The sequence below is a fragment of the Copadichromis virginalis genome, linkage group LG12 (assembly GCF_057382275.1).
Source record: "Copadichromis virginalis isolate Kocher_CV1m ecotype Utaka linkage group LG12, C_Virginalis_male_GT1.1, whole genome shotgun sequence".
NCBI classification, from domain to species: Eukaryota; Metazoa; Chordata; class Actinopteri; order Cichliformes; family Cichlidae; genus Copadichromis; species Copadichromis virginalis.
Window position 1 is genome coordinate 33,793,734 of NC_140629.1, and position 14,399 is coordinate 33,808,132.

At 38.8% G+C, this 14,399-nt stretch overlaps 1 protein-coding gene across 2 annotated transcripts in view; it reads right to left on the bottom strand.

Moving 5' to 3' along the window:
- Window positions 1-329: 329 nt before the first annotated feature.
- The window catches only part of nos1 (nitric oxide synthase 1 (neuronal)), a 40,252-nt gene continuing 26,182 nt past the window's right edge, over window positions 330-14,399 (bottom strand). Inside the window, exons 18-29 of one of the 2 annotated variants that reach the window (XM_085476191.1) lie at window positions 13,800-13,974; window positions 13,348-13,486; window positions 11,884-11,962; window positions 11,478-11,671; window positions 10,558-10,727; window positions 8,891-9,101; window positions 7,930-8,017; window positions 6,152-6,273; window positions 5,807-5,955; window positions 5,152-5,346; window positions 4,316-4,434; window positions 330-3,422 (exon numbers count right to left, since the gene is read on the bottom strand). In XM_085476191.1, coding sequence (XP_085332317.1) covers window positions 3,407-3,422; window positions 4,316-4,434; window positions 5,152-5,346; window positions 5,807-5,955; window positions 6,152-6,273; window positions 7,930-8,017; window positions 8,891-9,101; window positions 10,558-10,727; window positions 11,478-11,671; window positions 11,884-11,962; window positions 13,348-13,486; window positions 13,800-13,974 — 1,657 coding nt within the window. In that variant the 3' untranslated portion in view covers window positions 330-3,406. Of the gene's footprint in view, window positions 3,423-4,311; window positions 4,435-5,151; window positions 5,347-5,806; window positions 5,956-6,151; window positions 6,274-7,929; window positions 8,018-8,890; window positions 9,102-10,557; window positions 10,728-11,477; window positions 11,672-11,883; window positions 11,963-13,347; window positions 13,487-13,799; window positions 13,975-14,399 lie in introns of those variants that run through there. The other variant, XM_085476190.1, reaches the window with a different exon arrangement.

A 14,399-nucleotide genomic window follows, 5' to 3' on the forward strand; every position in this document is an offset into this window, starting at 1 on the left:
TCTGCTGTGGTAATTAAAAAGGCTAGGACTTCACTACCTGACTGTAAGTCACCAATCAGAGTTCTTTTGTCATGTTTGGATGGCTTGATTTGTTGACAGGTTGTCATGGCACTCTCAGTACTCTGAGTGCCGACTCTTTCAACCATGACAACCAACATTTACAGGAGGAGGAAAAGGAGGAGGGGGAAGTAAATGGATTGTTTGCTTCATAAACTGAGCACCTCACCCCCGAACTAAAATGCCTCAACCTTAAACACTTTCTACTGGCTGAATAAACCTTTCCACTCTGGTTTCTTTCTTATATAAACAAGAAAAACAAACCAAGCAAATGTGTTTACATATTCTGTAAATGTTTCTCTTTATTTGTAAGTAAATGCAAAGTCCTTGCAGCTGATGCATTAAATGGAATACCCTCAATTAAGTACACAACAAAGGTCATTATAGCAGAGGCTGATTGGATCAGAGTTGTTCATAGCAGCAGCGATACGCAAACACCAAAAAATAAGAACCTCTCAACAAAGTTGTTACAGTCCAGGGCCCCGTGAGACAGGCCAGACAAGCTCAAAACAGTCTCACTAACTGACACAGTGCTGGTAAAGAGACAGAGCTTTTTAAATATGAACAGGAGACAAAGTATCATGCATTTGTTTAATGCTGCTGTTTTACCCTCATACCTAAAGGATATGACAGACACGACAAAGAATAGGCCTTTTTTTGTTCCTTTTAAATCAAGCAGAATCAAAGTGCTCATTTACATAATCAAAATACATTCTTAGAAAAGATTGTAGTGGTAGTTTTTATAGTTTATACTTTGTCTTTTGATATTTATATATATGTATAGAAGCTATATATAATATTCTTTTCTGTTTGCACATTTTACACAACAGACATTTTCTTGACAGCTTTCATTCCAGTTCAACTAAATGTGTTTAAATAAATCAGAGCAGACATTCATCCAAAATGAACAACAGCAGGGAAAATAGGACCCACCCATTATCTCCCAACTATAACATAGCAAAATCAGAAAAACAAAAAAGTACTCTCAGCAACTGGAAGGGACATTTAAAAATCACAATGAAATCAATTAGGCATGCTGACAGCTATCTTTAATTTGAAATAAAGACAAAGAAAGGGAATAAACAAGACACATAAGCTGACAAGAAAAAGCCACAGGTTAATGCAAAGTGGGTGATCAAAAAAACAATGTGGCCCCTGCACATACATTTTCAAATTACAACCCTGACTCGTTGGAAAGCAGCAAATGACCACAGTGGCAGTGTGATTGCCTCTTGTCTCTGGATGAAACTTCGCTGGAACTTAAAACAATAGAACCGAACTGCTGCGATCAAAACTAAAAGCCATGTGGGCAGCTTTCTGTTACCAAAACACCATCTGTAACATTAAATCTGCAGGCTTGTGTGACTCAGAGCAGGGTACTCATGCTTATTTTAAAAATCGAAGCAGTTTGACAAGGTAACAGACAAGTAGAATAATCATGTAAAAACACACACCTGAGATCATGCATGTTTTACACCCACTCGTATATAGAGATGCGCACACTTATGATAATTTCAAGGGCACACATATGCATGCATACACACATGCGTGCTGATGCCGTTGAGCAGGTGTCAGGTCACAGTGAAGGGGTGGCGCGTGAGCCACAAGGTAGCACAAACATGCAGAGAAAAAAACTGAAAGGATGAATGCATAAACGTAGGCAAAATGTTAATGTAAGGCAAGAGGCAGAGGAGATATGATGCTGTTAAATAGATATTTTAAAGGCTCAATAGGTGATAAGTGGAGCAAGTTGACAGCTGTCAGATACGAACTGGGCAGCATCTTTTCCCCTTCAGTAACAACGTTTTGTTACGGATTACTTGAGTTTTAAGGAAAAGGCTCTTTCTATTTTACTGAGAATAAAATGAACAGATCAATACCAATATTGTGTTTTTACAGCAAATACAAAGCTACAGCCAAGAACCATTTAGTGTAGCTTAGCATACAGACTGGAAACAGGCTCTCTACAAAGGTCGCAAATACGGCACGATTAAAGCTCACTGAGTAACATGTTATATTTAATTAGTTTATTCTGCACAAAAACCAAAGTGTAAAAATAGTAAACTTGATTTATGGGCAATTAGGGGTAAGAAGACCTGGAAATGGGGGAAACAGCCTTGCTAGACCAATCTGTTGATATCAGCAGCATTTTAATTCTGGACATCAGGTACCCATAAATACGTTTCTTCTTCAGACTTGTGTTTTAGTTGGACAACCTTTGCTGCAATGAAACACAACAAAATCTAGGACAAATCTTAACAAAGTTTTAAACAGCTGCCACTGAGATAGCCTATTGGAGTGAATAAATGTATTTTCCATGATATCGAACAATTCTTTTAAGTTGTTACTTATTCATTTACTCACCGATTAGTCATTTACTCTACAGCTTATTCCAAACAGCTGATGAAAAATAAAAAAAATCCTCCGCGACATTTAGAATTTAACACATTATAATACGTTATACCACATTGAACATAGTACAATTTAGATGTTAAATTAAAAAGCCCTCAAGACCTATATTTTTGTTAATAGTTTATCATTGAAGTTTATTTTTAAGATATATTGACTCACGTTTGGTCTTTAGTGGCTGCCCTGCACATTAGTGCTGCAGTTTCAGCAAACACCACCTGGGACCCAAAAGATTATGATGCGATGGCAGAATGAGCACACTAAGAAAAATGGCACTCGCACAGAGGCTGATGCATTTTGAAGAATTGCCAATGAAGAGCAAGGTAATCTGTTTATGGAGGCAGTGGCAGAATTTATGTTTTCATTATTCAGGGATACCTGTCAATACGTTAAATTTGTCCGCAGCACGTGTCCTTCAGTTTCTCTGTCTGCATGCCTATACATCTTTTCTTTTTCTTAGTCAAGGACTAAAGAGATTGATATTGATAATGAAAAACAGTCCAAATATATTTGAGCAGTCCTTATACTTTCCCAACAAGTAAAGTTGACTTAATCCACACAGAAATGAAAGTTTACTATCTATGCCACACATTTCCTTGCAAATATAAAACCTCAATAAAAGCCTTTTAACAGTAACAATAACACAGAGTATATTATATTTCTTGAATATATTGTCTTGGTCATGCATTCACAATGAGGCAGGTCATTACACTAGATCCTTTTTGGAAGTATCATCAACAAGCAAAAACAGATTCTCAAAGAACAGAACATTTCCAACTTGCTACAGACAAGATCGCAGAGCCCAACAGAAACATTAAAATGGTATATAAAAAAAAGAACACAAACAAACCCATTTTTTACAGTACAAAAATTGGCACAGTATTAGTAAACCAGCGGTGCTGTGTCTTGTTGTTTTCAGAAAGCCTGTCGATTCATCGACCTACGAGCAGAAAACCCTGAAGAGAAAAAAAGTGCGAAGGACAGACAGACAGGCAGGCAGACAGACAGACAGACAGACAGAAAGAGCAACAGAGACATGGAAATAGAGATGTTACAGTCATTACTCATCCAGCAAGCAGGGGCTTTGATGGCCGAATGTGAAATTCAAGTGACAATCCACACAGGAACCATCGTCTGTGATGCATTTTGTTGGTGGTTAATGAGCCATAGTGGCTATGTAGGGCCCTTGTTTTGCTCTTATGGCGAGGGTATATGAAGTGTCTAATCTTGAATATGCACAAATAACGCTGGAAACAAAAACAGAAATGGAGCAGAGCCACTCGCTTTCACTCTAATCCTGTTAGTTTAAATGCTCTTCTCCACAGGTTTCTATGGTTACCTGCTCTGTTTTCATCTGAAGCTAGTGATGACAACACATTGTTGTCGACAGCAACTACAGGTTGCAGATTGAAGTTGACTTACAAATGTTTCTGAGATAAAGCTGCTCTTGTAGTTGCAATATTGACATAAATATGAATGGGCTTTTCCACAGTGGTAATTGGTCCTGATTTTACTGTACGGATGTGAATGAGTGAATGATCAATAGAAAAATAGTTGATATGAATCCTTTTCTGTTTTTTTTTTTATTTGTTTGTTTTTTTGAGGATGGAATACATTTTTCTATATTTTCTTAATATTAAATAAAAAACTGATTTTCACAAAGCCTTTCCTCATGATTAATTAGAAGTTAGCATGAATTCACAGTGAATCATCAGTCATTTATTTTACCCATGAAAAATATTTTACCAAAGAAAAGATTCTTCTGACTTTTACTGACATTTCAGAACAGTTTTGTAACATACTAAATATGAAAAGAAACAAAAAAATACTGGAAATGTAGAACACTTACTCATCTGAGTCTTTTTTGCTCTCCTCAATGTAGGCTATGGACTCTGAACGAATACGGTTGGTGACCTCGTAGGTGCGCAGGGTGACACCAAAGATGTCCTCGTGATAGCGATTCTCATCCTAATGACAACAGATTGGTAGCGAGACAAAGCTGAGTAACTGTTTACCAGATGTGTGTGTAGCATAATAATACGTTTTCTCTAGCAGGCTGTAGATATACCTTTTAAAATGGGATTCTATGGGAAATGACCATGACAAGCAAGCTAGCCAAAGACGCTGGCTACCATGATGTCATCCATCGATTTCTGAAGTCATGTTTTGAAATATAAAGATGAGTAATTTGAAGCCAGGTGTGACGAGAGATGGGCGGGTCTGAATGTGAAACTGCATACACACTGGTTAATCACTTGTCAATCACAGGTCATTAGCCAATGGGCAAACATCAGATAACCCTTCTTTCTGATCATAGTATGACCAATATTGACAAAATGGACCTGCAGTGGCAAAAACACCAATGTGAGCCAAAACAACATGGTAACATATAGTTACACTTTAGAGCCAAAATGCTAAAAAAAAAAGAAAAGTTAAGGTTTCAAAACAGGACCTCACATACCAGTTGGTGATCGGGCTTATGTCCATATCCAGTCCTTAAACAACATTACCTTTGCAATGATGGATAGCATCTTACATTTAGTATTTTCACAGCTGATCAGGTATTTTAACTAACTCTAGAATCTCCCTTACATTAAGTTTACTTCACGGTTCAGTAAGGTAGAATGGAGTATGAATGTGAACATAACAGAGGTGATATTGCAGAGAGAACTCCGCCACTCTTACCCGAAGCTTACTGATAAAGAAGCCAGCATCCTCCAGGCTCATGTTGCCCTGCTGCTTGATGATTTGCTGGACAGTCTTGAGAACATCTCCTGCCATTGTCACATCCCCACACACGTAGATGTGTCCACCCTCCTGCCTCAGGCACTGGTACACCGTCTCTGACAGATGCTCGCGCAGTACATCCTGTACATATTTCTGACAGAGAGGCAGTGAAGAAATGATGAGTGTGCATGGAGAAGTGAAGCGTGAAAATAGCAGAAAAGGAAACAATGTGAAAAACTGAGTCAGGACACTACACACTAAAGACACTAAAGACTGATATGCGCAGGAACAAAGCAACCTCAGAGTAAGAAAAATTATGCTCTGTGGATTTTGTTCTTCTTTTCAAATCCGTGTATTGACTGTCACTGCTAAAAGTAACAGAAGTGTAAACAAAGCAAGAATCAATCACAACAACAAAGGAAGCATTGAGCATAAAGAGGACAAAGACAAATGTATATATGAAAATGTATCAGCAGAATGACATTGGTAAGTAAAAATACACTATATCTACAGAAGTATTTATCCAGCCATCTCAAATTTGTGAATTTATTTCTATCTAAACAAGCCAGAGACAGATGTTACAAGCGACTTCCTTCGTGTTTAGTGCTTGTACCTTTGGTTTGCCAGGCTCTCTGGAATAGGCTGTGTAGAGCTCCTTAAACACCCCTTTATTCTTGGCCTGTATGGTCTCCTCCTTGTAGATGTGGTCCATCTCAGACTGCCGACAACCAAACACCAGTATCATTGGGCAGGATTTCATCCCTTGAAGATAAGAGGTAAGAGTTACTTTGTTGCTCTGGATGGAAATGCAGAAGTGATATCCAGAGTACAAGTGTCAAAATTACATTATCACTTTAATTTGAAGAATAAATCTATAAGCACTGAAAATACATTGCAAAGTCTTTTTATAAGTTGGTCAAAAGTAACTCTATGGATTGAGGGAGAACAAAATTCCAACCGTTTTGTTCAAGGTCATATAGTCTTTGTTGCCAGAAGCTTCTGAATGGGGCAATCCCTGTTCCTGGACCCACAAGGATGCAAGGTGCTTGGTTGTTCTTGGGAAGCTGGAATGATGGTGCACTAAAATAATGCCACACACACAAACAACATCCAACAAATTACCATGGAGCCTATAAAATGTAATAAAGGAATAATAGAGTATTTTAATAATAAAAATAATGGATTGCATTTATATAGCGCTTTTCAAGATCCTTAAAGCACTTTACAATTCCACTATTCATTCACTCTCACATTCACACACTGGTGGAGGCAAGCTACAGTTGTAGCCACAGCTGCCCTGGGGCAGACTGACAGAAGCGAGGCTGCCATATCGTGCCATTGGCCCCTCTGGCCATGGCGCAGAGGTGAAGTGTCTTGCCCAAGGACACAACGACCGAGACTGTCTGAGCCGGGGCTCGAACCGGTAACCTTCCGATTACAAGACTGCCAACTCTTGAGCCACGGTTGGGGGACATCAAGCTATATGGGTAAGTATAGCTTGATGTCAAGATTCCCCTAATTCTCCTAATCCTTTCATTGCCTCTAAAACTCACTAATTGGCACATTTATTTTGTTTATTCACTGTAAACTTATAAATTTTACAAAGAACACTCCTGGTAAGATAAAAATGAGTTGTTTTACATAAAAAGATAAAAGGTACTAATTAGAGAACTTTAACAGCAAATATTTCGGTTATTTTTATTTCCACTTTTAGTCTTAAGGAATGAATTGATAATCATATTAGCTCTATATCATGCATGCAGACAAGAGAGTGGTACCTATCTTGGCAAATCAGCTTACTTTGTCAAACATCACCTTTTCACGTGTCATGAAATGTTTCCAAGGAGCCAGACTTTCTTGTATTTTTTAATGTGGCCTTGAACAACAGTTCTCCAGGATTTCTAAAGGTCTTTTAAAGCTTTTCTTTAAACACTGGCTGCCTAAAATTGTACCTTTGTACCAAAAAGATGATTCTCAAAGGGCTCCTAGACAAAAAATTGGCATATCTCTGCAGGAAATAGTGTGTGTCCATAAACATTTAGCGGAAGTAGAGGACAGAAGAAGATCAAAATCTCATAAAGAGTATTTATAAGAAATAAGAAATGCAATAAGAAATGCATTTCAGCCAGTGTTGTTGGGGATCTTGTAAAAATTAATGGAATTATAAATGTAGAAATGTACTGTGAGGTTTACCATCTGGAAAAATGTCTGGATCTATTGTCATGCTGAAAAATGAAGCTGTTACCAATCATGCGAACTGTCAATGCAGTAAAAACACAACTGGATAGAAAAAACACTCAAAACACACCACCAGTCATGGACTGGCCTCCGCAAAGAACGGACCTCAACATTCTTGAAGCAGTGCGGGATCATCTTGACAGACATTATCACAAAAAGTGGGTAACATCCAAATACGAGCTTTGAATGTCCTTCAAGAAGTCAGCGGAACTATTCCCGAAGAATATTTGAAGAAATGACAAGAAGGCTTACTTAAAAAAAGACTTACCAAATACTGACTTTTAAGCTCTTTAGAATTGTACCTGATATACCAGCTTTTATACTGTTTGCCTGTGTATGTTTGCATGCTTCAGTAAATTGCTGCACCTACTTCCCATTCTCTTAGAAAATATAACAAAATAAAGGGTTGGCTAAAGACTTTTGCAAATTAGATTATAGATTAGATTAGATTAGATTGCATTGCCTTAAAATTTCTTGTAAAAACACTTTGATATTTACCCTCGGACAAAGCACGGCACCATCTCCCCCTTCTCTATCCTGTTAAGCCACGATGAACACACTCCATGATGGATTGGTCCCTCTCCATCTGAAAGAGATGATTACCGAGCAAGCACTTTACCTTTTTCTCTCCCCTCTGCCTCCCACTCTTTTTAAGCGTACAAACTAACAGGAAAAGAGTGTTCCTAACATGTGTTCAAGGCTATAGCCATCTTCCCCTCTTCCTCACGCTCTTCCTCTAAAGGGAAATTACAGTAATTCAGCTGTTGCTTATACAATCATAGTAATATGTTCACATAAGTGCACATTACAGGTGGGAGAAGATAGCAGTTAAAAGGTATAGTAATGCTTACTGACTACTTTACAGGCTGAGATTATATACTGCCACAGTGGTGCTAAAAACAACACTTAAATCGTGCCCTAAATAATGCCTCATGCCTAAATAATGCAGTGAAGTAGACTGAAGTATACTGTTTGTGCTTGTGGCCATATATATAAACAGAATATGTAAAGTCTTTCTCCCAGTGCGTGTTTCTGGTTTTTACAGTTTTGTTTTGGCTGCCTTGTAAAGCAGACTTACATTCTAAGATAACTTCCAATCATTTCTCTTGTAGCTTCAGAAGGTTTTCAGAGAGTCTGACTCATTTTTCTTTTTTAATCCTTGCAGTAGCCTTGAAGTTGCTATGGCACTGTGCCTTTTATCCATGGCAAAGACTTGACTTAACCGAAATATATACCAGGCCTGCACTGGTTTGAGAAATGTCTGATATCTGTATAATTTGCATTCTTGACATGTTGATAAAACCCACATGCATAATACTTCAGACTATCAAAAGTCTTCTGAGTAGACTAAAATTAACCTCTCCAGGCAGCTGAGAAGACCTAAGCATCTGAAGCTACGCCTACACAGCTTTTAAAATCTTGGACAGGAATTAGAGCAGTTCAAGTACCAGGGCCTTACCTCTGGCGCGATAGGAGACCACAGCCACTGTGAGATGGATCTCCCCTGGGTGCAAGTCTGGAGAGGAGCTGATAGAATAGTAGCGAGGCTGCAGAAGAGGCAGCTGGGTTAGCAGCAAAGTGGAGGGCATCTGGATAGAAGGAAACTCTTCTAGCACCTCCACCAGTGTGGGATTGTTGTACCACTTCCACTCCTCATACTCCTGCAATCCCTGGAGTGTCACAGAGAAAGACAATGTGGTACAAAGGTATCGGCTGACATTTCTTTGATATAGTTTTAGTCATGGTAAGTTATTGAATTATTGTCGTTCAGACTAAGAAATCAATGCAACTCCCACAGCAACTGAAAAGAAGAGGATAGTTTCCTCTTTTGGATCTGTAAACATTTCTCACTCAGGAGCAGGAGGCAGCCACAAGCAGAGCTATTCGCCATTCACTGCCCAACTGTTTCTGTGTGTCATCGCTGACATTTGGATGTGAGGAAAGTAGAGCACTGCCATCAGGCTAAAAAAACCTTTGATATGTTACCAACTTTTGCTTTGTTCTCAAGCTGCTAATGAGCGACAAAATGCCCATTGAGAACCCACTGGTGTGGTCCACAATATGAGCTTAAAAGACAGTTTGAAGCACCTAATGCATAATTATAGCAAAACTCTAACACCATAAGCACTTTGGGGCCTGGGCTTTTTAACCTTGATAAACAGAAGGGGGCGTAGGACTGTACAGATATGAGAAGCTGATAGATTTGTTTAATTAACTTTTTTAAAGAAGAGAATAAGCCAGACGTGGCAACATGTTTGCTTTGTATTGCTTGGAAAAACAAGAAGAGAAATGTTAAAAAACAAAACAATTATTCCTGTAAGGAATGAACTTGAGATTTAACTCATTAAAACATGTTCTGCAGTGCTGTTTCTACTGTACAATTTCTTCTTTCTGAATTCAGAAGCCTACCATCTTTCCCTCTTGCTTGGTGACAATAATTCTGTGTATGAGCATATGAGTCACTGCTTGGCCTCATCCAGCCTTTTCCACACATTGACAAAAATGGAGAGTGAATAGTGGGAGGCACTGCAAGGGGGGATGGCTCTGGGTTAGAACGATCAACGGCTTTAATTTGGCGCCAGCTAACTCCTACTGTACGTACTCTTGGTGCAAAGAGCACCAAATCAGCTATGAGACACATAAAACTATCTGCCATATTCTCTTATTTTGAAACACAGAGAATGTGTTGGTTACTGTTGAAGCTTAAGCACATGGTGACTTTTTATAGAACAGTTCTTGGAAAAGTGATCTAAAAATACGCATACATTTTCATCTCAGATTGGAAATGGGGGAACATATCTTTGGATACAGCCCACATACACACATCGGAAATCCCTTATGTGTTTGGTCACAAAACAAGTTCAAGCACTCAGCGCTGCTGCAGCTCAGCCATTTGAAAGGTCAGTGTAAATCAAAGTAAATATGCATTTACACGTGAAACACTTTTCAGATGAAAACACTTGGTCGCATATTTGTACGTTTTATCAAAATCGTAAACTAAGGTTCAGTTAGTTTGTCTAATGGATTCTTCTGGTGTCCAACTTTGGGTTCCTTGAAAAGCGCTATATAAATGCAATCCATTATTATTATTATTAAATGGTAACATTGAAAACTAAGTGAATTTACCTTACTGAGGATCTCTAGTTTCTTTCTTTGTTTGTCATTGGTTGCTAGAGCAGCAAACTGCTGGAGCAGCACAGGGCTCGGTGGAGTCGTGATATCCATGAAATACTGGAAAGCCTGGTAGATGGTGCAGGGAGGGATACGGGTCTCATTTGTCCAGTTACTGATTACACCTGCAGAAAATTATAAAGTTAAAGTTGAGTTAATTCATATGATGTACTAGTTTTTTATATGTGTAAGATGAAAGAAAAAAAATGAGGTAACAAACTATAAGAGCAGTCTGTGTGTGTGCAGTTTTTTTGCTGGCTTGTTTTTTGGGAGGTTTTTGCTGCAAAAGCTCTTAGCAATGCTGTTTCCCTGCTACTTGATCTAATGCTAGACAATGTGGAATTTGTTGACTGAAAATGAACTAGCTTGAGAATCAGTATCAAACCAGTCCGAAGATCAGAGCCATTTCTCTGTGTGATAAGCATTTGCTAACACGTTATACACAACACCCTTGGATATGTTGTCTAGTTGTCTGTAATTAGCAAAGTACAACCAAAATGCAAGCAGCAGTATGGAACATGTGATCCTCGAATTGAAAGAAAATTAGATACAGTGAGAGTTGTTAACAACAAGGGCTTGAATTGTGGAGATGAATTTTGAATAAGCACTAATCCTGTGTTTAGCAAATGTCTTGCATCACAGTCACAGAGAAAATCACAGTTAAGTCACCCGGTGTCACCACAACTGTTTGCCAATATGCAGTTCACTGAAAAATTTCTGGGCATGGATATCCTGCTAAAGTGTGACTTCATGATGTCTGCTGTGACTTCTTATTTACATTTGGATTTTGACAACCTGCCCAGATTTTAAAATGCCATTCTCGTGATTGCATGCCTACTGTTTTCGCAAAGTAGCATGACTTTGCTAATACCCACCTAGGGCAGTGTTTCTCTCCTCCAAGAACTCCACTTTGACGATTTGATTGACAGGTGGAGCATCCTCCAGTTTTTCTATGAGAGCTGTTACCAGGTCCTCATGGTTGCCAGGGAAGATGCCCAGATGGTCGCCAGGCTTGTAGCGCAGGCTGTCGTGGTTGTTTGTGTGTAACCGCACAAATATGGTGGAGCGACTATGAAAGGGATCAGAGATTTAGGAAATAACATTGCACCATTTTCAGTCTGTTCCATTTAGTTAAAATGTCACTGTAAACAATGAATGAGTTGGACACCAGAAGAATCCATTAGACGAACTGAACGTTAGTTTACGATTTTGGTAAAACGTACAAATATGCGACAAAGTGTTTTCGTCTGAAAAGTGTTTCACGTGTAAATGCATACTTACTTTGATTTTGGACTTTGTAAATTTTGAGATTCAAGCATCTTTGCTCCATAAACTTTCTTCTTGTGAATGCTGTGTAATGCTGTTGGCAGACACAAATAATACATGATTTATGGATTGATTAATAGACATGTTCTTCTTGGAAAAAAATACTTCTTTGATTTCTTTCTGGGAGAGACCAATAAGAAGTTTTATGTACAGACACGCAAGTGTCTGTATATAAAGGGTAAAGGTAAGGGTACATAAAGGGTTTTAGCCCAGCCCTATATCCACAGGCACTCCCATGTCTGTACATATAGTTCAGAGAGTCAGGATCCAATCTTAACATAATGGCATAATGTAAACAACTGTCACATTATGAGATTCAAGCATCTTTGCTCCATAAACTGTCTTCTTGTGAATGCTGTATAATGCTGTTAGCAGACATAAATAATACATTATTTATGGATTGATCAACAGACCTGTGCTTCTTGGAAAAAAATACTTCTTTGATTTCTTTCTGGGAGAGATTGATAAGAAGCTTTATGTACAGATACGGGAGTGTCTGTACACAAAGGGTAAAGGAAAGGGCACAAAAAGGGTATCAGCCCAGCCCTATATAGTTCAGAGAGTCAGGATCCAAACTTAACATAATGGCATAATGTAAACAACTCTCTACTTTGGCAAAGACAATGCAATGATTTTGTAGCAAAGTTGCTGCACAGACATATTATGCTGAATACTATGTATTCATGGATAAATACATGGATTCTTTTTCAAATATTATTATATTCCACAGCACTAATAAACCAAATCAAAATACATAAAAAATTCTAACTGAAGAACTTCAAAAGAATCATATCATTAACAAACATTAACATCATTAATAACATCAAAGACACATCTTGCCAAATTGTGTAAAATTGTTGTAATATCAAAAAAAGAATCAGAACAAATTTATGGATATTTCTCACTTTATACTGAAATATTTGCCATTTCGCTTCAGATCCCAACCTTTTAATCTCTCTCAACAAGGAAGGGAATATCCTCTGATATCCTCTGACCAAGCCATAAGTCCTGGAATGCTACCCTTTGGTCCCAGGGCTAAATGAGCAGACTAGTCAATGGGTCCCAGTTTGCCCACCCCCAAGCTTACGTCACAATCTGTGTCAGTTTGAAGGTGCCGAAGTACCAAATTAATTTATGGAAATTAAGTAACAGAGCCACTTCAAATCTGGTCCAGTACTTTGAACTCGAGACCTCTAGGGAAAAGTTCTCAAAATCCTATTAGAATCTCATTTTGATTTTCTCACACCAGTGCCACAAATCTCAGCTTCAGGTCACGTAAAGGCTGAGTGACTCATCTTTATCAATAACCGTACTACCACACTGCTGATCAATTACAGGTATTTTGTACAGATGAACTTTCCCCTTTAATATTAAGTTGCCACAAGCATTTTGTAACTAAGTACCAAGAGGAACTTTCACCTTCTGTGAGGGCTGGGGCCTCGGCCGTGTAAGTCAAGCGGAACTTGCTCTTCTTCCAGCTGCGATCATTGCTGATCAAGGAGTCATTGGCCTTCTCAATGTTCACGTCATCACCAACACAGAATACATCGCAGGCAGCCTTCACGAGCAGCCACAGAGAAGATAAACAAAAGAGTTGGGTGGGGCACGTAAACGAGAATGAACAGCTTGCAGAAGTAGGGGACACCTGGAATGAGTGTGTTTGGAGGTGTGGTCCCGCTCCTGAAATTCATAATACATAATCTCCAAGAAAAAAAAACAACAGAAAGAGGATTGTACTGGGATGAACAGCTACTTGACAAGTAACTAACATACCGGTCTTGAGATAAAGCTTAACTCTAGGTTCATAATGTACACTTTCCAAATACACCACCTTTAACCACGCCCAAAGGGTCTCAGCCCAGGAAACCAACCTTAAAAACTTTCTTGGCCCATGTTCTGAATGACTCCTCCTGGCCACACAGCTCATCTCCCTCTCCCATGCGTAGGATGCGCTCACCCCCTAGCTCTTCAAACAGTGTGTCCACAGCGTGGGCAAAGGCGCAGAAGTGTGGGTAGGCCCTGGAGCCAAGGCCAAACACCGAGAACCTAAACAGAGACACACATACATGAAGAAAACACAGAGACTGAGAGACAGGTAGTGTTAAAAAAAAAAACAAAAAACAAGAAATAAAACACAAACATACACAACTGCAAACCACCACCACTGTGTCCATGTTAGAAACTTGCCCTTTCCTTCCTCTCAGAATATGTCAAACAGTTGAAAACAGCTGATGTATTTATAAATACGTGTCCTGTCTGAGTTTAGATGGACATAAACATGAAACAGATCACTTTGTTTTTTGAAGGCAGACAACATCTCTTTCCACTTCTTTGCCGTGAGGAAGTCAGCTCACATCTGATCCAAGTTTGAGCAAAATCTCTGTTGTCTTTTCTTCCTTAGCTGATCAGCAAACTGTCAGCTGCAATAAGATTTTTATCCGAAAGGAGTTTTATAGCCATCCTCATGTGGA